Genomic DNA, 25,312 nt, shown 5'->3' with positions numbered 1-25,312 from the left:
CAGTAAATGGTGCAGATCAGTGACTCTCTTCCTCTGCCTTCTTACTGGAGGAATGATAATGAGTTCGCATGGCCCGTCAGAGCTAACACCACGCTGCAAAGAATGGGGCAGGTCACGCCTCTGAACTATTATTCTAGACTGGCTGCAGAGTCATCTCTGCATTGGTTATGCTCTGCTTATATTTTTGAAGGCTTTATGCAGCCATTACCACTGCAGAGATGTTGATATGAAAGTGGAGGTTCTGGAGAACAAGGTGGTCTCTTCAGAGCGGTGCCAGTGTGGTGTATGGGCATGCACTGGCTCAGGGCTGGCTTTAGGCCGATTCCCCAGAATCGGGCCCCGCACCTTAGGCGCATTTTTAATTTTTTAATTTATTTTTTACTCACCCGGTCTGCACTGGGTCTTTGGCGGCATTTTGGCGGCAGGGGGATCCGCTCCAGGTCTTCGGCGGCCGGGGGTGGGGTCCGCTCTGGGCCTTCGGCATTTCGGCGGTGAGGGGTCCTTCGTGCCATGGAAGGCCCGAAGTGGACCCCCTGCCACTGAAATGCCGCCGAAGCCCCAGACCGCTGCTGGATATTCGAATTGGGCCCCGCAGTTCATAAAGCCAGCCCTGCACTGGCTAGCAAGGAGCACATGAGGTCAGATTGGTGGAGAGGATGAGTACCTCAGTTGAAGTCACTGAAAATCAGGCCCATCGTGAGCAAGGGGACACCAAAAATAGAGCGTAGCTACTGCAGCATGAGTGGCGGGAGGGGCTGACTATGCTGAGTATGTACTTAGTATCCTGGACTGCACCGGCCTCAGGACGGTTAGCCCCTCGCGCTGCTCGTGGTGCTCTGGCTATGTTCTGTTATCACACTAGCTGGACCAGAGCTGTCTCCTCAAGCAGGGAAAGTTGCATCTTCCCACTCTAGTGGAGACATACCCTTTGTGGCCGAACCAGGGATGGCACTCGGGAGTTCCCGGCTCCCAGTCTCATGCTCAGACAAGCAGGTCCCTTCGCCCCTTGTCTAACAACATGCAGCACGTTCTAGAGCAGGAAAGCCCAAGTGTTTGCCCTGCTGTTATCATCCAGTGCCCTCAGTTTGTGGCTAATGGCCACCTCAGACATGACAGACTCCCTCCCCACGCCCTTTTCCAGGTAACTGTATTCAGCTGGCACCGCTCCAGCCACTGCAGCGAGAGGAGACTGTTGATTTGTGCGTGTAACTGCACGGTGGAAGCCTTTATTAGTCAGACGTGCCCATCCCTAGCAAGCTGATCAGCTCTCCTCCCCCCCACCCCAAACCAGCTTTTAAAAGAACAGAAGCAGGGACACAGCCACAGAACATGATTGAAAATGACAGCCCGCTCCTCCCCTCTCTGGCCCGACAGTGCTCTGGGCCTGGAGCTGCAGACCCAGCGAATATAGAATGGGAGCTATGCACTGACCACCGTGGCTTTGATAGCGGAGGGCTGAGGCTGTGGGAACCTTTCCGGAGATTATGGTAAGAGGGACGACAATTTTCAAGCAATTCTTACCCTGCCAGGTTCAAAAGGGATTTTTGTTTATTAGAAAAAAACTGGGCTTGGCTTTAATATTGGAGTGATCCTCTTACCCAGGGGAGCACTGTGCTGTCACTGGTGGGCAGAAACTCCAATAGGATGCTTGCATTTCTGGCTGTTTCAATCTTCTCTCTCTGCAGCGCTTCTCGGGCCACGTTACTGTGGCATCTGAGTGCCTCACGCACCCCCAGTGCTCTGATCCCCAGGATACAGGTGGGGAAACGAAGCCAGAGAGAGACTAAGGCTGTGTCTACACTGCAGATTTCTGCTGGCATAGCTGTGTCGGGCAGGGGCGGGAAGAAGTGTGAAGCCTGTGCAAGCAAAGCGCCTGACGGCGATGCGGCTGTACCAGCAGGAGGGCACTTTTGTCGGTATTGCTTACTTGGTTTGCAGGGGAAAGGGAACTGGTGAAAGTGCAGCTTGCTTAGTATAAGCTACGTCCGTACTAGGAGCACTTCGCTAGTGTAGCATGCCATCACTTTGTTCTGTGTGTGTACGTCACCGGGCACAACGGGGTCCTGCTCTGTGACTGGACTACGGTGCTGCCGGAATCCCAGTGTACCCATAGCGGTAGGGTAAAGTTCTCCTGGTGCAGATGTGGCCTATGTGATGTACACAAGGTTGGACAGAACGCCTTCGTTAGAGCTGGGAATTGAACCCTGCTCTCTCAAATTTTAGTCTATCACCCTAACTGCTGGATGGGAAGGGGTGGAGGGATGGCTCAGTGTTTTGAGCATTGGCCTGCTAAACCCAGGGTTGTGAGTTCAATCCTTGAGGGGGCCATTTAGGGAACTGGGGTAAAAATCTGTCTGGGGACTGGTCCTGCCTTGAGCAGGGGGTTGGACTAGATGACCTCCTGAGGTGCCTTCCAAGCCTGACATTCTATGATTGTCCTTCCTCTTAAGAGGGATCTAATCAATCAGGCATACAATAGTGTCCTGGGCACCTATGTAATGGTATCTCACATATGCTATTTTGACATTTTGAAATTCACTGCTTCGGACTATCAACTACTCCAGAAAGGGAGACGATAGAAAGCCAATCCTTATGTTTGGTTTGAACTTAGGGCAGATTTCCCAAAGGACAGGGCCTGAGTTGCGGCCACAAAATAACGTTACCCCTGCATACCTGCATTTATACACCCACGTGTGGGTTTTGGAGAGGCAGGCACAATATGTCTCCCTTGATGCTTTGGCCTGTGTCGGTCCATGGGGTACTTGGGTTTGTCCGCACATGAATTGTTTGGGAACAACTATTCTAGAATAACCCCATGTCTGGATACTTTTATCCCAGAATAAGAATGTCTTGTTCCTGTTTAGCTTAGCCCACTTTCAAAGTAGACAAGTCCTTAGATAAATCCACTGATGTTTTTCCTAGTGCCTTTCATTCCCGAGAATCCCGAGCTAGAATGATTTAATCCACCAATGAATTGAAGCTACTTCTGGGGTGGAACACAGTAGCTGTTTAACAGCACATAGCAACATTGCAGGAGTGTAGGTGTATTAATTTAATTTTTAAAAGCTGATGGATGGGGAGTGTGCTAGAGTGTCTGCCAAGGTCCCTGCATGCTGCAGCTGGCTGGACTGCTTTGAGTGCTGATAGTTACGCTATCTTGTCCTCTGGTGTCCGCCTCCTTTGCCACGATGCCTACAAAAAAACTTTAAATTAGTGAGGCCCGTGGGTGTGCCGAGGCCACTGCCCGTCATGCTGGCCAGTATTACCTCACAGTTGTCTTATTCTCCCCCATCTATTTCCATCTGATGTCTCTTGCTTTATGCTTAGATTGCAAGCTTCTTGGGACAGGGACTGTCTTTTGGTTCTGTGTTTGTGCATCGCCTAGCCCGATGGGGTCCTGATCCAGGTCTTGGGCTATGAGGTGTGACGGTCATCCAAACAGTGATGTTACCCCGTTTTATCCAGGAGTTGGCCAAAAAATTTGAAGCCTGATAGGCTATAGATTGTTTCAGATAGGAGGAGAAATTGAGGAGGGTCAGGTATTTCTTTGACGCAGTTTTGTTGATTTACAAAGGATGTGCCACATCCTCGTTCCTTGAACCCAGTAGGAAACACCCAGCAGGAGACTGCTCCTTGGTTTACCGTTCCAAGCCTTCTTCCACTCAGCACTGAGCCCAAAGAGCTGTTTTCTCAACTTTCTTCCAGGGCCACATTATCAGCCATCTGTTTCTGTCTGCTTGGCTTGATCTTGCTTCTTCAGCTCATCCTATCTCTCTCACTCGCTCACACGCACCCCCATACCCCGAAAACAAAACTCAACCAAACCTTCCACGCACCTAATTCTAGCTCCTGGGTGGACTCTCATATGCCTTTGTTTTAGAAGAGGGGCTGATTACATGTCTCTTGCCGCTATCTTAAAATGAGGATTGGCAGTCGCACCTCCCAGTTTAAATGAGGTTTAATCCAACTCCCAACTCTAATAGCTCAGAATCATTGTGTCTCTGTTCCCTTGGGCTCTGTCTGTCTCTTTCGTCAGATATTAAGATTGTAATTGGTTTGGGGCGGGGCAGTTTTCCCCTTGTATGCATGGATTATATTTTCCTTATATGCATGAATTTTTCATTATATGCATGAATATTGGCTAGCGGGGCCTGATCCCTTATGGAGCTGTTCTAGACTACAATAATGCAAAATTAATAATCATCAGGAAAGTTCCACTAATAAAGATGCACTTACAATATGTCCTATTTCCCAAACCCCGCAGATGCCTAATGTAATCCCATAATAAACAGATACGATGAGGAAAGAGAACATGGCCGCTGGCGAAGCGGGAGGAAGGAATCCATGATTTGAGGATCATGGAGCCGTAACTCTAAAGATCTGTGTGTGATGTCTCTTGTGTGTCTGAATGCTCCTAGTGGAATGACACAGCACAATACAAGGAAACACGTAAAATGACACGTCTGTTTTCTGTTACAGTAGAAAATCAATCCCTTGAAGCTTCACAACTGAAAACCAAATAGAAATTGACCCGTTTCTCCCCCAAGGGAGACGTAAGTGAAACAGAGGTGAAAGAGGAGGTAAAACCCAACAAAAACACACTTCCTGGTGTCCGTAATAATGAAAAGCTCTCCTAGTCTGCAATGATTGTGTCTAGATTGCTTCCACGACCTTTGTTGGTTGCAGCCTTCGGGTAGCTGATCTATATACCTGCAATAGTAGAATTCTCTGCATTTACAAACTGGGGTTATGTCGTCGAATATACTCTACACTGTTGTTCATATTAAAATAATTGCTTGGTTGCGGGCTGGGCAATCCAAAATAGTGGATGGTGAGCGATGTCTCTTACTACTGGCTTTGTTAAAATTGTCTGTTTTTTTCATTAAAAGCCCCAAATGTAAAATAACTGCCAGCATGTAACAGGGGGCTTCATGCTTGGTTCTGCTTTCTGCTAGAGTGAGGGCAATGCCTGTCACTGGGTGGGGAAAAATTTGTGAAACTGGAATCGAGGGCAGCTGACCCCCGGTTTGCCTTACTCAGATGATGAGCTGTATTGCAGCTAGTGGGACTGTTTCTGTAAGGACAGCAGGATTGATCATAGAATATCAGGCTTGGAAGGGACCTCAGCAGGTCATCTAGTCCAACCTGCTGCTTAAAGCAGGACCAGTCCCCAGACAGATTTTTACCCCAGTTCCCTAAGTGGCCGCCTCAAGGATTGAACTCACAACCCTGGGTTTACCACTGAGCTCCCCCTCTGGTGGTTGTGTCCATGTATCAGTAATTCCCAGGGCATGCCCCTCGGAGAGCACTGCAATTTGAAATTTGGAAAGGCAAGAGGGTCGAGGTGAAGTTCCTACCTCCAAAGTACTTTGCACCTTGGAGGGGCTGGAGATGCAGATACCTGCAGCGACTTGCTAGGTTCTTTTCCTTCCTCACAAACTCCCTGTGGGGAAGGGGTTTCTCCAGCCAAGGGGCTGCTCTGTGTCCTCTCTGCCAGTGGGAAGGTGGATCTAATTTGCAGTAACGCTTTTTGGTTCAGGCAACTTGTTGGATTGCTGCTCATTGGAGTTTGATCCTGACTTTGCTCTGTGTACAGTGCTCTTTAGCTCTGCATCCCACCTGCCCCTCGCTCTGCGTACAAGCACTCCGTGGGGATTCATCAGTTATGTGTACCGCAGCCTTGCTCTGTGCTCATGCACCCCAAAGTCTGCACTCTCTGCTCTCAGTCCTGCTCCATGCCGCACCCCGCAGCTGCTTTCTCTGGTCCCCTTGCTCTCCTCCGTCTCTACCTTTGCCACGTGCCCAAGCCTTATCCCCGTCACTTCAAGCTTTTAACTTTGCTAAAGATTAAAAGGCGCACACTCTCTTAAATTTGGCATAGAAACATATTTTTGTAGGTCCTACTAAAATAGCAGCTGTTGCTTTTGTGGTTTGTGTCTTGAGTGGAATATTATTGTGTGCGCAGGGACAATTCCAGTCCTTTGCAATCTGGAGGGCTTTTGCCGTCCCCACATTCTGATCTGAAATTAGACCGCAGTCTGGACCCGGAATCTTGTGTTGTTCAATTAAAGTGATGTGCAGGAGTCATTTCTGATAGCTGATCTGCCCTTAATCACTCCAGCGCTCCCATGAATGAACCCCCAATTTAAAGCAGATGAGAGATAATGTGAGAATTTCCAGATTATAGAAAGCAGAGGTTTTGGCTAATGTATAGAAAGCAGACGACTTCCGCGTCCCACATCTGCCCTCCTGCAGCACCCCGTCTCTTATGAGGGTTGGTGGGGAAAGGACTCCTGCAGAACCCTTTGCTCTTTGGGGTCACCAGAGCATTTCAGGCCCTGTCATTTTAATGTTAAATCTTCCCCTCATCTGTTTCTCCCTCCTCTTCGCCACCCAACTGAGAGAGACATTCTCGGGAGAGGGAAACAAACAACAGCTCCCCTGAGACAATAGCGCAGTGTGAAGTTGCCATGTGGTTTTGAGGATTCTCTGGCTTTCCCATTGTCATGCTTTGTCTCTGATCCCTTTGCATCTGCTCTTCCTTAACCCACAGAAGCTCTTCAGGAGCTGACACTGCTAGGGGAGGGTAAACTGGACTCCACTCTGCCTAATGCTTCCCATTATTTCTTATCCGAATCTGTTCTGTGATCAGTAGAGCTGTCAGCTCAAGTTCTGAGAGCAGCATGCTTAATCACTGTGACCGGAGCTGGGTGAATAACTAATTTATAGCTTCAGTGGCTGTTCTGAAGAATCAGCAAAACAGTTCAATTCAACCTGAACCAAATCCAAACGTTCTGACGTTTTCTAGTGAATTGAAAATGTGTGTTTGAGCTCAAAGAATCCCCTGCTCAAAGTTGGTGTTGGTCCTGCTTTGTGCAGGGGGTGAGACTAGATGACCTCCTGAGGTCTCTTCCAACCCTGATCTTCTATGATTCTATGAAAGGAAACATATTGTTTGAGCAGCAGTCCTGTGTTTCTGGGCACGTTTAAAAGGCTAGATTCACAAATGGGCTTAGGACTTTTTGCCAAGTGGTTAGAGCACTCACCTAGGGATGTGGGAGACCCTGGTTCAATTCCCCCCCGCCTGAGGTACCGCCTGAGGTAAAGCAGGGATTTGAAATGTGGTCTCCCACATCTCCCTAACTCCTGTTAAAAGGGGGTGAACCTGGCCCCTGGATGGGGAAAGGGATATGTCGGACGCACCACAGGAATAGAGAGCTACCCTCGTGATGGGTGTTAGTGTCTCAGTGCATGACCTTCTGCAGGGATGAAACCGGCGTGGTTTTGGATGGTAAGGAACAGTGCCGAGCTGATCGTTCCCTCTGCATATGCGAGAGACTTAAAATATGAGTTTAAAGCTAATTACCCGCCTGGTTGTTCTGCAGGCTGACGTAGGGCATTGTTTTTATTAGCATTTAAAAAAACACAAAGGTGTTTGATTTTTATCAGCTAGGAAAGTGTATTTTAAATAAGAGTAGTGCAAACAGAGAATGAAAAGGTGCAGCACACTGTCACGTCCTGGCCATAATACTGCATTTCCCAGCACTCTATTTCCTTCTGTACCTAGAGCTCCACCCTGGAGGATGGCCAGCGTCCCACCAGAGGCACTCCACACCTTGCGGGGTGAAGCCCAGCACAGCGCTGGCACTGGAGGAGATGGGAGTCTTTAGAGTGGGCCTGATCCAGAACTCATTGATGTCAACGGCAAAGCTCCCATTGATTGGCTGACTCTTGGCCTTCGACACGCCCTTTAAAATGGGGACTGCGGAGTGGAATGCTGCCAGCTAAACCCCAAGTGGCCAAGAGGAGGCAGCTAACAACTGCGGGAGCTTACAAGTTAAATGCCATACACGGGCCCCTTGTGAGCTCACTACAGAATGGGAGGGTGGCATGGAAGGATCCATGGGACATAGGAATCCTAGAGCTGTGGGCTACACAGAACATCGCCTGGGTGTTAGAGAAGGTGCAAGAGGTGGTAGCTGACATGTCTATATGCTCCCTTCCTGGGTGAGGGCATGAGTTACAGCTGGACCCTATGCTTGCGCTCCTGGTGCAGACTAATGCCTGCTTTGTCTGGTGGCCCTTCCTCTCCCCATTTCAGGAGACCAGAGCACAGAGCCAGGGTGAAGCTTGCAGTAAAATCTATTTGCTTTTTGCATACCTGCCCCTAGCAGCTCTCTTCAAGGTATTGCTTAGTCAACAAACCCAGCATTCCCCTGGCAGCTCTGCTTCCTGGCTGGGTGGGAGCCCACAGAAAGTGGTGGGGCTGATAAGTCCCTTAGGTGTGTTGTATCCTTGTGCTGCTCTTGTGACGCACAGGCCCTGCCCTTGCTGCATAGCCATAACCAGACACTTACCTGCTCCCTTATTTTACTGTAGAAATCAGCCTTGGTAAACATCTCTGCTGACAGGCTGGCATGTCATAGGTGTCACTGTGCCACATGCCCTGCCGACTCAGCACTGCAGGGGGTCAGATCCCCTTCCCTCTCCACAAAGCAGAGGTCTGTCTCACTGAAGAGAATCTCCATTCGCTCCTAACAATATGGGGTCTACAAATAGAACTGGTGGAAAAAAAAGAAGTTTGATGAGGATTTGGCAAACACTTTTTGTTTGTTTTTATTTTCAAGCTAGACTGATTTTTCCCCCCCCTCCCAAGTTTTAATGTTTTCCTTTTGAAATCACTAATTTGCTGTATTTGTGCAAGTTTCAGGGGTCAGAGTTAAGGTTGGATGGGTTTGGCAAAGAGTGATGAAGGTCCCAGTGATGAAGGTCAATGACATTAGAGACACAAGGTGGGTGGGACCAATTTCTGTTGGTGAGAGAGAGAAGCTTTCGAGCTTACACAGAGCTCTTCTTCATGGCTGAGAAGAAGTCACCGCTAAAGGGATCATTCAAGGTGAAGTGGCCCGTTCACACCCCTGTAGTCATAGCACCAAAGGGTGGGGGTGAGTGGATTACAGATTGTCCTAGTGAGCCATAAATCCAGAGGGATTCCCTTGCAGTAGGAATTGGCCGGCTCTCTTCTGTTTAATTCCAGGCATTTTAATGTTAGTGGGGATTTTTTCCTTGAAGCTGTCGAATTTTAGTGGTGTCATACCATGTTCTGGGTGCTAGCTGGACGTGCTCTCAAACATAACTCTTCCTTTTTACCAAAGTACTTTTATTTAGACATTGGATGAAATTCCTGCTAGTGCAAGAGGCCTTGTGACATCTAGCTAGTCCTTGTGCCCTTCTGCAAAGAGCAGGATTTCACCATTTACTGTGCTCCCGCAGCCTAGTTCTACCCCTTTATCCCACCCGAAACAGGTCTCCTCTTCCTCCTTTGCACTTCCACCCTTCAGATGTCTGCTCCGCATGCCTACCTGAATCTGTGCTGACTAGAAGCAGCAAAGAGTCTTGTGGCACCTTATAGACTAACAGACGTTTTGGAGCATGAGCTTTCGTGGGTGAATACCCACTTCGTCGGATGCACTAGCTTTGCCTTCAGTTGACTACATAGGTGCCAACTTTCTCGGTGCCGGTGGGTGCCCCCGCCCCGACTCCACCCCCTCACCCAAAGTCCCCGCCCTAACTCCCCACCTCCCTGCTCCTATTGGATCTCTTCCCCAAATCCCCGCCCTGGCCCTGCCTCTTCCCCCAGCATGCCGCGTTCCCTCTCCTCCCCCCTCCCTCTCTGCCCCGCGACTCAGCTGTGTTGCGGCGCAAGCACTGGGAGGGAGTGGGGAGAAGCAGGATGTGGTGGCGTGCTCGTGGAGGAGGCAGAGGTAAGCTGGAGCAGGGGGGCAGGGCAGGGCCATGGGGAGCTGCCGGTGGGTGCTGAGCACCCACCATTTTTTTTCCGCGGGTGCTCCAGCCCCGGAGCACCCACGGAGTCAGCGCCTATGGTTGACTGGTGATTGCTGTGCTGCATTGCTGAGGTGGAATTTGCTTTGCTTTGTTAAAGTCACCCTTGTTGGCTGATCAGTGCAGCTGTGCCCTTAACAGCTCAGCCGCTGGTGATGTGCACCTGTGACTGGGCCGGTGCAGGCAGAGACTCTAGAAGCATCTATCTCATAGTTCCCAACACTGTGGCTGAGTTGCAGCAGGTATGGTGTATACCTTCCCAATCTGAAGCACTGCAGTGTGGGATGCAAGAGGACTGGTTGAATCAATGCAGCTGCAGAGCTCATGGCTTCTGTGCCACAAGAAGATAAATGGTTATCAATTTTCCTAGGTTTTAAGGCCAGATCACCATGGTGATCATCTACTCAGTTGCGGTCACGAGGGCAGAGCTTCAGAAAGGCATCCAGTTTTGAACTTAGCCCCCGCTGACGCAGGAGTCTGAGCCACCAGTAGAGCTACTTTGAATGACGCCAGCGGCAGATCTGGGCCTGTATGTTTAACCCGCTGGTTGCATGCTGTTGGTTTGGCACCAAGTCTTTCATTGGGGTCAGATGTACTGAGGAACGTAATGGGCATATTTCTCACAGAAGTAGTAGGGGTGGTTGTACATACGCCTAGGCAGACTTCTTACAGACTTGAAAAATAAGAGAGACTTTTAATTGAGATGCCCAAGAAGACCATAAAGAAAAGTGCCCTGACGATATGATATGATTTTAGATTGACAGCTCTTTGGGGCAGGGACTACCTTTTTGCTTTGTTTGTAGAGCATCTAGCACAGTGGGCTGCTGGCCTATGAGTAGGGTAGGTGTTACCACAATACAGAGAAGAATCATCATTGACCTCCCGGTGATCTTTGGATATGCACACGGGCTAGTTTCCAGAGTCCACCAGGCCGTGGGAAACCTGAGCTGTGCTCTTCTGCATTGATTCAATTACTCTTGCTGCTTAGTCGCATGAAGGCTTTTTTCTTTTGAGGATTAACTTTTGTTGTTTTTTTTCCGTCAGAAGTGCCCGTCAGTTGCACCCACAGGATTTTAGTGTGTGGCAAACAAGCGGTTGTTTGCCCTGGCACACTGGGTTATCCTTATCATAAATCGGATTACTCAAGGTGCTCTTTAAACAAATCCAAATAAACAGCTGAAGCAGGAGCTCATGTACATGCTCCTACATGGACACAGTTTACCTGTCTCCCATGCATAACTGTGCTGTGCCTCCTCTGGAACTGGCCCCCCGAGCTGAGGATCAACATCAGGCCTGTGCATCAATGAAGTCCCACTTAGCGGGCTTTTTTGTTCACCTTCTGCATCCTTTTCTGGGACACAATCCAGGCCCTGCTTTATGGAATCCTTCCCATGGAAGATGCTATCCAACATAAGTGCTAGCTGGCCATCTTAACTGGGAACTAGAGGGTGTATTTGGGAGGGGAAGTCTCTGAATAGTTGTTGTGTGTTTTTTTGGCTGATTGATTTCTTGAAATACTCATATATCTAACTGTCTGATTTGCGTTAACAGGATTATATGTGGCTCTGCATACCTGTTACAAACAGATGAAACTGCTTTATGGCAAGGAGTGCAGTCAGGGCTGGTAACCCAAGGTATTATGCCATATGAAACCTCTTGTTTCAAAAAGTGGATGGGCAGGATCTCCTCCTTTCCTTGAGGAGGAGGAGAGGCATCAAAATCAAGAAGAAAAGCAGCAGGGTGGGAAGTGTAAGAGAGAGGCCAGGTTATATTACAGTGAATCCACAGGTTCCGAAAGAATGGGCAGTGTTGTTGTGGTGTTTGTACCAGGGCAGTGCAGGAGGTCCCCATCAGGAAGCTGTGCTGGAGCTTGTTGGGATATTTTCTTAAGAAGCTTAGAACGGCCACACTGGGTCAGACCAGTTCATCTCTCCCAGCATCTTGTCTTCCAACAGTGGCTGGTGCCAGATGCTTCAGAGGGAATGAACAGAGCAGGGCAGTCAAGTGATCCATCCCCTGTGCCATTCATTCCCAACTTCAGGCAATCAGAGGTTTAGAGCCACCCAGAGCATGGGTCTGTGTCTCTTACTATCTTGGCTAATAGCCATTGATAGATCTATCCTCCTAATCCTTTTTTGAGCCCAGTTATTTTTGTGGCCTTCACAACATCCCCTGGCAACAAATTCCACAGGTCGACTGTGCGTTGTGGGTCCTTATGTTTGTTTTAAACCTTCTACCTAATAATTTCATTGGGTGACTCCTGGTTCTTGGGGTATGAGAAGGGTAATCAACACTTCCCTATTCATTTCTTCACACCAGTCATGATTTTTTAGACCTCTATCATATCTTCTTTAGTCATCTCTATTGTAGGCTGAACAATCCCAGTCTTATTAACCTCTCCTCATATGGAAGCTGTTCCATACCCCCAATCATTTTTGTTGCCCTTCTCGGCACCTTTTCCATTTCTAATCTATCTTTTTTGAGATGGGCCACCAGAATGGCACACAGTATTCAAGGTGTGGGCGTACCTGATTTATATAATGACATTATGATAATATGGCAGTGAGTATCTATTTCTTTTCTAATGGTTCCTAACATTCTGTTCACTTTTTGACTGCTGCTTCGCATTGGGCAGATGTTTTCAGAAAACTATCCATGATGGCTCCAAGATCTCCTTCTGGAGTGGTGACAGCCAATTTAGATCCTCCTCATTTTGTATGCTTAGTTGGGATTATGTTTTCCAATGTGCATTACTTTCATATATCAAAATTGAATTTCATCTGCCATTTTGTTGCCCAGTCACCCAGTTTTGTCAGATGCCTTTGTAACTCTTCACAGTCTGCTTTGGACTTAACCGTCTTGAGTAATTTTACATCATCGCAAATTTGCCACCTCACTGTTTACCTCCTTTTCCAGATCATTTATAAATATGTTGAACAGCACAGATCCCAGTACAGATCCTTGGGTGACCCTGCTATTTACTGCTTTTTCCATTGTGAAAACTGATCATTTATTCCTACCCTTTGTTTCTTAACTTTTAACAAGTTACTAATCCATGAAAGAACCTTCCCTCTTATCCCATGACTGCCTACTTTGCTTAAGAGCCTTTGGTTAAGGACCTTGTCAAATGCTTTCTGAAAGTCCAGGTACGCTATATCACTGGATCACATGCTTGTTGATACCCACGAAGAATTCTAATAGATTGGTGAGGCATGATTTCCCTTTACAAAAGCCATGTTGACTCTTCCCCAACATATCATGTTCATCTATATATTTATATATCTATATATTTAAACCACAGTACTGAAATTAGGCTTACCAGCCTCTAATTGCCAGGATCGCCTATGGAACCTTTACATAGCTATCCTCTAGTCGTCTGATACAGAGGCTGAGTTAAGCAATAGGTTACACACCACAGTTCTGCGATTTCATATTTGAGTTCCTTCAGAACTCTTGGGTAAATTCCATTTGGTCCTGGTGATGTATTACTTTTTAGTTTATCAATTTGTTCCAAAACCACCTCTACTGACACCTCAATCAGGGACAGTTCCTCAGATTTGTCACCTAACAAGCATGGCTTAGGTGTTGGAATCTCCCTCTCAGCCTCTGCAGTGAAGACCGACACAAAGAATTCATTTAGTTTCTCAGCAACAGCCTGGTCTGTCTTGAGTGCTCCTTTTGTACCCCGTTCATCTAGTAATACATCACCAGGACCAAATGGAATTCACCCAAGAGTTCTGAAGGAACTCAAATATGAAACTGCGGAATATTTGGCAGGTTACTTGTTTCTGGTGTACTTTTTTTTTTTTTTTTTTTTTTTTGCTGTTAGTTTTTGTGTCTTTTGTGTCTAGTTGCACTGCAAATTCTTTTTTGGCTTGCCTCATTATACTTTTACTTGCCAGAGTTTATGCTCCTTTCTATTTTCCTCAGTAGGATTTGACTTCCAATTTAAAAAAAGATTCCTTTTTGCCCCTAACTGCCTCTTTTTTACTCTGTTTAGCCATGGTGACATTTTTTTGGTCCTATTACTGTTTATTTTAAATTTGGGGTATACATTTAATGTGAGCCTCTCTTATGGTGTTTTTAAATAGTTTTCATGCAACTTGCAGGTTTTACACTCTTGTGAGTGTTCCTTTTAATTTCCATTTAACTATCTTCCTCATATTTGCATAGTTCTTCTTGAAGTTAAATGCAATGATGATGGGTTTTTTGGTATTAAATTTAATTACATTGTGGTCGTTATTACCGAGTGGTTCAGTTTTTTCACCTCTTGGACCAGAACCTCTGCTCCACTTAAGACTAAATCAAGCATTGCCTCTCCCCTTGTGGGTTCCAGGACTAGCTGCTCCAAGAAGCAGTCATTAATGGTGTGTGGAAATTTTATCTCTGCATCCTGTCCTGAGGTGACATGTTCCCAGTCAATATGGGGATAGTTGAAAACCCCTATTATCATTGAGTTTTCTGTTTCTGTAGCCCCTCTGGTCTCCATGAGCATTTCATGGTCATAGTCACCATCCTCGTTAGATGGTTGGTAGTATATTCTGACTGCTATACTCTTATTATTCAAGCGTGGAATTTCAATTCCATAGAAATTCTATTTCGACTAGTCATTTTTTGTCAAAAGCTCCCAATGCATCAAAACCGAAGCTGTTCACCAAACGGCTGGATTTGAATCTCCCGACCTGAAAAAAAACCTTGAAAATTTTGAAATTGTTGAAATGTTTCTTTCTGATATTTTTGAAATGAAAAATTCTGTTTTTCTGATTTGAAACTATGCCTCATTCAGAAATTTCAGTGAATCTCTCTCTCTCACACACACACACACACACACACACACACACACACACACACACACACACACACACACACACACACACACACACACACACACACACACACACAGAGGCAACACCAAAACACAACATTTTGAAATGAAGCATTTCATTGGACCCAAGCCAAAATTTTGTTTGGCTTTTTAGTTCCCGAATATTTGAGATTTTGACTTTGTCCCAATTTGAGAGGGGAAAAAAAAATTGAACTCTTGACTATTTAAGGGATGGGAAAACTACCTTCACCCAGCTTTACGCAGGACCCCATTGTGCAAGGCACTGTGTGTATCTGCATGCATGCAGTATCGACGTTAGGAGACATCGCCTGCCCCGAAGAGTTCACAATGGAAGGTCCTGATCCTGCACTCATGTGTAGACCCTAATACCCATATAGTCCCAGCAAAATCAGTGGGGCAATGTACAGGGGCAAGGGACTGCCCATGTGGGTGTAGCAAGCTGCGGGAGGAGGTGGGACAGCTATTACATGAACTGCATCCAGCGTCCTCTGTGAACAGAGATCACAGAATGACCCAAAGCCATTTGATTGCCCAATTGATTGGGCCAAATGTCTCTGAATCGAAAGGGTTTGACTGTGAAATTAGCTTCCAGTGGAGTTCAGACTAACCCTGATGCTGGCTGCATTCGGATGCTCTGCAAAGCTGTCCCACTACAGAGGACAGATCCACCCCGCCTCCAAACGTGTATACCCCAAGCCTAGCCCTCTCCTTCCACAGGACAGGGAGAAGAGCAGAAGACATAAAGTCCACTAGGGATCTCGAGATGTAGCCATTAGTTACTTGGGAAGAGCTTGGATACTGCAGGGGTGGGTACTGAGATGCAGTATGATGCTCTACCAATGCCTGCTCTACATGTTCCTCTCCTCCCTGTTTGTTATTAATACTTTGCCCTTCTCACCCATGGATGTCAAAACACTTTACAGAAGCAAGTCAGAATATCAGCCCCATTTTACAGATGGGTGATGTGACTTCCCGAAGGTCCCCCTGCGAGTCTGGAATAGATTCAGGTCTCCAGATTCACTGTCCAGAGCCCACTCCAATGGGTGTATTGACAAGGTGGCAATGAGCTACCAATGCAATGTGGCCGTGAAAAAGGCAAATGTGTTCCGAGGATGCATCCCGTGAGGTATTTCCAGTAGAAATAGGGACGTATTAATGCCATTGTAAGAGACACTGGTGAGATCTCATCTGGAATACTGGCTACAGTTCTGGTCATCCATGTTCAAGAAAGATGAATTCAAACTAGCGCAGGCGCAGAAGAGGGCTACGAAGTTGGTCAGGGGAATGGAGAGCTTATCTTCTGAGAGGAAACTAAGAGCTGGGCTTATTTAGCCTAGCAAAGCAGAGAGTCAGAGGGGATCTGATTGCTCTCTATAAGTACATTGGGGGTACACACCAGGCAGGCAGAAAAGCTACTGAAGCTGAAGGACAGTGTCGGCACAATGACAAATCGGGCTAAAGTGGCCATGAGTAAATTTATGCTGGGAATTAGAGGCAGGTTTCTAACCGTCAGAGGAGAGAGGCTCTGGCACAGCTTCCTACGAGGAGCAGTGGGGGCAACAAACCGGACTGGTTTTAAGGTGCAGCATGCTATGTTTATGAAGGCGATTATTTGATGGGGTGGCCTAGGATAGCAGGAGACCAGACTTGATGATGCAAGAGGCCCCTTCCAGTCCTATGTTCGTATGATTCTAGTAGGTGAGGTAATATCTTCTATTGGCCCAAGTTCTGTTGGCAGAGAAGCGTTTTGGAGCTCCACAGAGCTCTTCTTCAGGTCAAACGAAAGCTTACCGGTGGAAGTTGGTCCGATAAAAGCTATTCCCTCACCCACTTGGTGTGAGTCACATCCTGGGACCAACACGTCTGGAGCAACACTACGAACAAAAGGACTAATTGTCACTCCTTATTTCATGCTCTGTGTGTGTTCTTCAGATTCCTTTCATCCAATACTCTAGTTAATTTGTTCATTTGCTTTACTGTTTAACTGTGTTTACTCTCTATTTTATGTGCTATGAATGTTCTCTCTTGTTAAATGTTTCCTTGATTCATGATTATAGGGTTGCTTTTAAAGAATCAATCAAATTTATATGACATGACTAAACAAAGACAGAGGATGGAGGCCCTGAAAGAGCGCAGGAATCCTTCACAGGCCTGTTGCTAACCACAATAATTCTTGACATTGCTACTATGTAGCACTTCTCACCTACAAAACGCTTTCCAGCCCACAAGCCATTAATTCCTTCCTACCCCTGGGAAGCAGGTGATATGCTAATCCTACAGCTGGGGAAATTTAACAAAACAATGAAGTTATGAGTGCGCCTTCTTCAATAAATTGGCCTAATTCTGCTCTTGCTTAGACCAGTGTCACTCCAATGAAGTCAGTGGAGTTAATCATGATTTTCACCAGTGGCAGCACCAGTATAGTCACCTGTAGACACAGGTATTTGTATACACCACACGTCTGTGTGTGGTGCGGGTCCATCTTGGGTGCTGATTTTCTCTTGGTTACTCTTTTCTTTCTTTGTGAAGGGTTTCCAAAGAGATGAGAGCGGAGAAGGGGCCAGATGGACCACCCTGGAGACCAAAGTGTTCTGTTTACCCACAGCACAGCTGCTGTGCAGATACTGCAAAGGATGCTTCTGTGCTGCTCTAGGGACCAGCCCTAGGTGTCAGACCCCCGATACAGCCAGCCCTCGACTTATCTGCAGAGACGGCCGGCTGCTGCCAATTGTGCGTGTGGGAAATGGGGGCAAAATTGAGACCCAACAAACTCATTTCACGTAGACCACTGAACGGCCATGCTGGACGTTCTGAGCTGCAGCCAAGTTTTCAGTCCTATGTATTGGCGTGTGAAGGTCTGGTTAGGACGCCCCCAGAGTGCATGGATCTCAAACCTGCTACAGTGCAGCAGAGCTGGATGCTATTTTTATGTTCTTGTCTTTCGGGAGCTGCCCTTATCCCATCCAGTGGAGGAAGCATTGGGTTGGGAACAATCCAGGCTGGGACAATAAGAACCCAACTCTACTGGGTCTTTTGGGGAGTGGGAAACGGGACATTTGAGACAGCTCCATGAACTCGGTTTTCTTAGGAAGGTGGAATCCCGTGGAAAGGTTTGTGCCTGGTGGCATCTCCAGCCTCTGTGAGAGGAGGGGATATTTTGCAAGCTGAACCTGGCTCTTGTGAGCGTTCCATCCCAGGTGGGTGTGGGTAACAGGTATGTTGTGCAAAGCAGCTGAACGTGTAGAGGTTCAGTTGAACCCAGTGTGCTAGATGGCGAGGTTCAGCGATCACTGGTTATTGTGTAGCACAGCGACTTACAAAACAAACCTCACACATCCCTCAATCTTTTTTGATACCGTTCTTCATTTTGAAGCATTTTTTGCCATGGCTGTAGATTAGCAGGTGCAGTGTGTGGGTGGTTGGGATTACAGAGGAAGACTCTGGTCTAGTGACCAAAGCATGGAGCTGGAAGGCAAGGATCCAGGTTCTGTCCCTAGATCTTCCACTGACTTAGAGCTAGTCACTTGACTTCTATGCCTCACTTTCCCTGTCTGTAAAATGGGGACACTCCTGCTGACCTACCGTTGAGGATGGGCTGAGGTAGAATTAGGGTTTGGTTAGCACTATGAGTTCCTAGCAAAGAAAAGTGCCAATGTTCTGTATTGTTTTAAGATCTCCTCACCTGGTGAGCAATTTAGGTGGATGATACACCCTGGTGCTCAGGGTGCACCCAACCCAGCTGCAAAGACTCCCTCCAGCTGAGTGGCTTCATTGGGCAATGAGACAGATGGGCAGTGACATTATGGGTAATTAGAGCACACCCTTTTGGGTGGGGTCCAGAGGCACACAGCTGAATGCCCGGTGAGTTTAATCAGCTGAGATTAAACTCACTGGCAGTGAACCCCTGCCCCTCCAGAAATGCACTTCCTGTCCGTGGTGGCTTAGTTGTAACGTCAGCCAGAAGGCCCAGGTCTGAACTTCCTCTCTGAACTTTTTCATTGGCAAATGCACATGTGTTGATCTCCAAATGGCCTGTGAAAATGGTTTGGGTCTATCAGAAACCTGCCTGCCAAGCAGGATTCTATCCTTTGCTGCCAGCTTGCATAGCAGGCTGCTGGGGAACCAGCGCTTCCTGGGTCCACCGCTCCAGGGCAGCCTAGTCTTGTGGGTAGTGGCAGGCTGGAGACCCCAGACCTTCCTAGAATCCAGAGCTGCAGGGCAGCCCTGCCATGTCAGGGTTTCCAGGCTCACTGCTGTGGAGCCGGGTGCCTGAAAGTCCCGGCTCTAATCAGGATTGACTCCCAGATCTGCAGCAGGGAGCCTGGGGACTCTCAGGACTTTCAGACTCCCTGCCCCAGAGTTGCAGATCCCAGGAGCCCCAGCAGCTGCTAACTGAAATTTCTTGTCAGGTTCACAGCCCTAGTGAAACCGTCTAGACTGTCAGTCAGCGGCTGCCCTGGTCCTGGGGAGCAGGTCTCGTTCGGGGTCGGTGTTGCCGAAACAATTTGATTTTTTTTGAGATTTGTGGTTCATGGGAAATTTTGAAAAAATAGTTTAATTCCAAAGTGTGGAACGAAAGCAACCAAAATATCGACGTTTCCCAGGAACCAGAAATCCTTGGTTTTGGGCAGCTCCGCCGTGGAGTATCGCATTGCTCAGCAGTGCTCCCTCCAGTTGATATGTAGAATGGAGCTTATGGGCTATGAAGAGAGTCATGTCTGCTCCATCTGGGCAGGAAAGAAGGTAGGCATGCACCATGTTGACCTGCAAAGTGGCCTCACAGCACAGGTGTAGGGGGTGTGGTGGCACAGGGGTAAGGCTGTAGCCTTTGATACTGGAGGGCGTGGGTTCCAATCCTGATGGAGCAGCGTGGCCTTTTATCAGACTTAGATGGCTACAATGGTCCCTTTTGGCCTTGGAATCCAGGTAGGTAGGGAGTAGGGAGAGTCAGACGGAGACAATTGCTGGCGTTAAACTCCAGTCCAAGGTGGGTGTGAAGACGGAAACTTCCTCCAGGGCATATTTATCTGCAGAGACTGTCTGGAGCTGATGATGGCCTGTGAAATACAGGAGGTCAGACAAGATGATCTAGTGATCACTTCTGGTCTTAAACGCTGCGATTCTTGAACACAGGGCAAAGATCCAGGCCCTGCCCCAGAAAGATTACGATTTAAGTACAAGGCAGGAGAGAATGGCTGAATACAGGCAGGCAGGGGAGAACATAGAAACAATGAGGCAATATTGGTGACAGGCAATAGTCACAGCACCCCAATTGATTGGGTCCTGGCAAGTGAAGTATCCTCTTCCCCTGCGTATGGTGGTTCTAGATCCGGGATAAGACACGTTGACAGGGCAATGCAGGGATAAACAGAAGAACAAAGCCTCTCTAAGCCTGTTCTTTTGGCACCTGTTCCCCAGCACTTACATTCACTTAGGGAAGGAATAAGTCCCAGGGCGTGTTACGGCTCTGAGGAACCGCATGGTTATGAAATTAATTTGTTCCGTCCTGTAATGATTCATGGCGTATCCCAGCAACTCAGGAACGGAATTGCTCTTAACGAGCTGTGTCTCCCCCACTGCCCCCCTGGAATAAAGGTGGCTTTAGATTAGTTTTGTTTGACTTTCGCTGGCCAAGATGGTGACCACTGAGGGTGGGGAGGGGAGTGAAATGAGGATTGTGTGGCAAAGTAAACATTGACCTTGGAGTGGTCAGGGAGTGGTGAAAGCTTAACCACTGGCTCCCAGTGCCCTGGAAGAGTTTTAGACTGCTCAGGAACGTGAGAACGCTCTGAGGATTGTCTGGCCAATGACTAAAGAGCCGCAAGACGGATGCGTGGAGCCAGGGTCATTTTGGAAGAATGTCCTGGCCCGGTTTGCTGGCACCCTTCCCTGCTTCTCCAGAGGGGTGTCTGCCTCTGCAGAGATCTGCGGCAGCCTAAAGATTTCAAGGAAACATGACTTAATTATGGAATCGTTCAGGAACCCAAGTAATAAACCAAGTGACTGAGCTGTTGAAAATCACTCAGCTTGCAGACACCTGCTCTGAAAGAAGTAAACATACTGTAGATGGGCGGGGAAGGCCTGCTCATTATATTTCCTTAATTAACCACAAAGAGATAATCAGGAAGGTGGTTTCAAACCTTTCCCGAGATCTTCCACCCTGGTGCAGTCACCTGATGCGTCGCAGAGCGGCTTCTGGAGCAGACATATTTGGGAGCTCAGACTACTGTGAGTGTAGAAGTCTTTAGAAAACACACAGCACCAGCCAAGCTTCCTTCCAAGTAGATGGCTGGATCAATGGAATCTGGTTCTTTCCAAGTACGTGGCATCCGACATGATGTGTGCTGCTTTAATACCTGCCTGATCTGCTTGGCTTCTTGGTGATGTGTCAGCATTGCAGCTGTCTACTTGGTTCAGGAGCTGCAAAGCACATCTGGTGCATGGTGCAGACCCAGCGGTTGTCAGTCTGAGTGGTCGCTGTCTCTCACTTTACGCGTGTGTGTGTGCAGAATTATTTTTAAAAAATGTGAATTGAAAATGAAGGTGGCTTATCACTATGCATACCCCATCTTGCAAAGTTACGGCAAGGAAAAGTATTTGCATCTAATTTATGTTGATGATAACATGGATAGAGCTCTTCAATGGGGAAAACTTTCTCTGTGCAGCCTGAACTTATGACTCTTCATGTTTTTAACTCAGAACCTATTAATCTATGTTTAGTTGTACTATGCATCAGGGATTCCATGGGAAGTGAAGTACAGTTATTAGTCTTTATCTGCAATACCCTATGGAATAATATGCAGCTGCATAAATATAATGCTATGTGAATATGGATTAGAAGCACATATGTATAGTTAGGTTTTTTTAGTACTGTGAAAGTGCTTAACAATTGACCTACAGCATTGCATGGCATATAACGTTGGTGATCTGTACCTGGAAACGTAAGCTCATCTGTAAGACAGCTGAAGTCCTAGTTCTGTAACGTAATACATTTCGTTCATATGGAACAAAACATATTTTTTCAAACAGAAATTTCAATGGTTTTGATTTTTTTCTTACTGAGGGCATGTATAATTTAAACACCTACCTGTAATCTCTCTGCATAGAAATCTTCCAAAGTCTCATTTGCAACGGTGACTTACGCTCCTAATTCACGGAGGCACTTCTGAATCCCTGAGTGTGTGACTAGATGATATATATGATCAGCATTTGCCCCTGTGTGTGTGTGTGTGAGAGAGAGAGAGAGAGTGATCGCTAACATATAATCTTAACTGCTAGCATCACTGTCACACTGGCCACACTAATGGAGGTGCTTCTATGGCACTGAATACCTGTAGGCAGGACTTTCAGTGCCAGGCAGCGTGGAGGGGAAGGGATGTGTGCAGGGTGACCAGATGTTCTGCCTGGCAGGTACGACTCAAAGCGTCTTCCTCTTCCCACTCTAGGTGACCAGCAGTGGCCGCGATGAGAGCAATAGCCACCGGGTGGCGCCTCACCTGCTGATAAAAATGATCAACAAGTTCCGTAAGTCCTTGTCACTTTGCGTTCTTTCCCTGAGACGGGTTTGCAGGGTCACGGATGATTCATGTACAGAGCAGTGTTTAAAACTAATACCGACCAGTAGTGCCATGGGGACCCCCAAAGTGGGGAAGGGACAAGGTGGGTGTCAGAAACCAAGGCAAGGATGGCTTGGCCCAACGGTCGGAGCCAGGGGTCAGAGCCAGAATCAGGAGTCAAGAGCAGGATCGGAGCAGGGCTGGGACCCAGGCTGGAGCCAGAGCAGGGCTGGAGCAGGCTGAGGCCTGTGGAGTCTGTCCCCACTGTCGGGCAGGGGAGAGTTCCAAGCCATGAAGTGAGCTGGGCAAACGGAGCAGCTCTGTCTCCCAAGCAGTTTATATACCTGCCCTGAGAGTCACCAGACCAGCTCCTGGCTCCTGGATTGGCTGGAGCCTAGCACAGGAGTGACCGTTGAACCAGGCTCTAGTTCAGGGATGACTCATCACCTTCCCAGTGGGCTCAGGGACGTGATCTCATTCTGTCCTTCACGGTGGCTCTGGAGGATCAGCCAGTGTGTGGAGGGTTGTGCACGCTATGATGAGGTGGCGCAAAGAAGGGGTCAGAAGGATGAAGGGAGCTTTTTGTCTTCTCCAGGAGGGTGGTGGGAGAGTGAGGATAGCTCCATCAATGGCTATTAGTCAGGGATGTAGCCCCATGCTCTGAGTGTCCCTAAACCTCTGACTGGCAGATGCAGGGACTGGATGACAGAGGATGGATCACTTGATGATTACCTGTTCTGTTAATTCCCTCTGGGGCACCTGGCATTGGCCATTGTTGGAAGACAGGACACTGGGCTAGATGGACCTTTGGTCTGACCCATTATGGCCATTCTTATGGTCTCATGATATGTACAGTTGTCACTGTATCTGGTCTGGCTGTCTTTTCCCACCTCCCTCCTCCTTAGGCTGGGCTAATATGTGTATATGGGTGGGGGTAGGGGGTTGGAGAAGGGGAAATCAGACAACACCCCCCTGTGAATCTACAGCCCATATGAGACTGGACTAGGATGTAGTTCCCAGAGGTCTCTGCTGGAGCTTCTACTCCATGTACTTGGTACCTACATGTTATAGTGATGGGCAAATATAAACAGGTAGTAAGTGGGGCAGGTGGAAGGTGATGGGGGAATACTGTGAATCCTTCCATCTTAGGTGGACAGCAGGGCAGCGGGAAGAGACGTGAGGAGACTGTTGTGGCTGGCCAGTGGCAGGCAGGGGACGCTGAGCCAGGGAAGGGGTTGTGGCAGGCTGGGGCAAGGTGCATCGGCCGGGATCAGCTTGTGATTGGTTAGGCGACTCTGGATGAGTGAACGCAAGGGCTAAGCAGGGCAGGCAGATCAAGTCTAGTCTGGTTGTAAAGACCAATAAAGCTAAATAAAACAGCCCCGCCTGTGATGGACATATCACTAGCCGCACTCGGATATGAGAGTCTGGGCCAGCTAAGGGGCTTGGCAGATAGCTCTGATTCACTACATGTGAGCAGGAGCCGCTGAGCAGGAAGTGTCTGTTCCACAGAAACGATAAATTTATCTCCGATGCAAATTTCTTTGGCTGAGGTTATTCAGTGGCGCCCTCCAGGACTTCAGTGCTGTGTGGGACCGGTGGTCGTGACTCAGATAGCCACACTTCATCAGCTGCTTTATCTTTCATAACTCAGCGGTGTGCTCCTGTCCCCAGCCTTTCCTGGTCAGGTGTGCCATTTCTGGGACTCCCTGCTGATGGGTGCTAACGGCCTCTGCACTTCATCATTATACCAGTGAGCATAGCTTCCTCTCTGTCACCTTCTTGTGTGACACACACCTCTCTAGTATGTTTCGCATGCCGGATGCTGCTTGGGTAGACATTTCCTTTTGCATCATGTGCCACTGCAAACTCTGGGCTCCGTGCTGCTGTTCCCTGTGCATTTGGCTTCTTTTTCTTCTCCTGTTGCACCAACCCAAGTCTGGTCTCTGGTCTGACAACCAGTCACCCAGTCAGAGTAATTTGCATTGAAGTTAACTCATTCGCCTGATGAATCGTAACAGTTTTCTTTAACGTTAAGCGCTGATGCTCTTAATAACAGTTCCATATCTTTATTATATATTATATTATATTCTAGCTACAGGTTGACCTCAAATCATGGAGGAGTTCAGTCTCCTAAATTGCAGGATTGGACTTTCAGTCTCCCATCAGTCACTGATGGAGCAGACACGTTGGTTTCTGTATTACTGCATCTTGCGCTGAAATACAGACTTGTCAAACTTTATTTATTTTTCCCCGAGTGATTGACTATGCATTGGACTTTGCCATTATGAATTTTGCTTTTCCACACACCCAGTGAACAAGCACTTTGAGCCTGAATGACTTTTATTCTAATTTGAGAAATCTCAAAACAAAAAGAAACTAAAGGTACAATCTCTGTATGAGAGAGAGAGGGCGCAGCATGCGCCACCCTCTGTAACGTGCTGCATGAACCGTGCATCACACAATGGCAACTGCTCCCTGCAGAAGGGCAGGCTCCTTAGATGTTTAACGGTGCCAGCAGAAGGAGGGAGGTGCTGAGCTGGTGGGCTGAGCTGTTGGTTGGCCAGACCCATTGGAACCAAAAGTTCAAATCCCAGTAACATCACCTCAGGCAATTCCCCATTGTGGGGAGAAAAATTCTGCTAACAGAGAGCTCTTTAATCTAGCAGACATAACAAGATCTGTTGTGGGCTGTGAGCTGAAGCGAGATAAATCCAGGCTAGAAATTAGATGCAAACTTTTAAGTGGAAAGCAATTAACCACTGGTTGTGGTGGGTTTGCCATAATACTGAAGTCTTTAAACAAAGATTGGATGACTTTTTCTAAAATCCTGCTCCAGCTCAACCACTAGAACTGGGCTCGATGCAATAATGAGGGAGAGAAATTTCTGGCCTGTGTTGTGCAGGAGGAGGATCACAATGGTCCCTTCTGGCCTTAAAAAAAATCTACGAAATGAAAGAAAGGGTCAGTTGCATTCTCATACAGGCACAGCAAGAAAATGGAACAGCTGCTGCTCTGGAGAAAGCAGGGTTAATGAGAAACCACTGCCAGAGGGCCAAATTCCCTG

General features: G+C 47.7%; 1 protein-coding gene across 12 annotated transcripts in view; it reads left to right on the top strand.

Moving 5' to 3' along the window:
- The window catches only part of ST3GAL4 (ST3 beta-galactoside alpha-2,3-sialyltransferase 4), a 157,899-nt gene that overhangs the window by 111,743 nt on the left and 20,844 nt on the right, over positions 1 to 25,312 (top strand). For 9 of the 12 annotated variants that reach the window (XM_039496146.1, XM_039496148.1, XM_039496147.1 and 6 more), the window contains one exon: positions 22,135 to 22,213. In XM_039496146.1, the coding sequence (XP_039352080.1) occupies positions 22,135 to 22,213 (79 nt within the window). Of the gene's footprint in view, positions 1 to 1,468; positions 1,488 to 11,458; positions 11,478 to 20,751; positions 20,918 to 22,134; positions 22,214 to 25,312 lie in introns of those variants that run through there. The other 3 variants (XM_039496150.1, XM_039496154.1, XM_039496153.1) reach the window with 3 other exon arrangements.

This window comes from Mauremys reevesii, linkage group 12 (genome assembly GCF_016161935.1).
Source record: "Mauremys reevesii isolate NIE-2019 linkage group 12, ASM1616193v1, whole genome shotgun sequence".
NCBI lineage: Eukaryota > Metazoa > Chordata > Testudines > Geoemydidae > Mauremys > Mauremys reevesii.
This window is presented reverse-complemented; position numbering and strand designations above follow the sequence as displayed.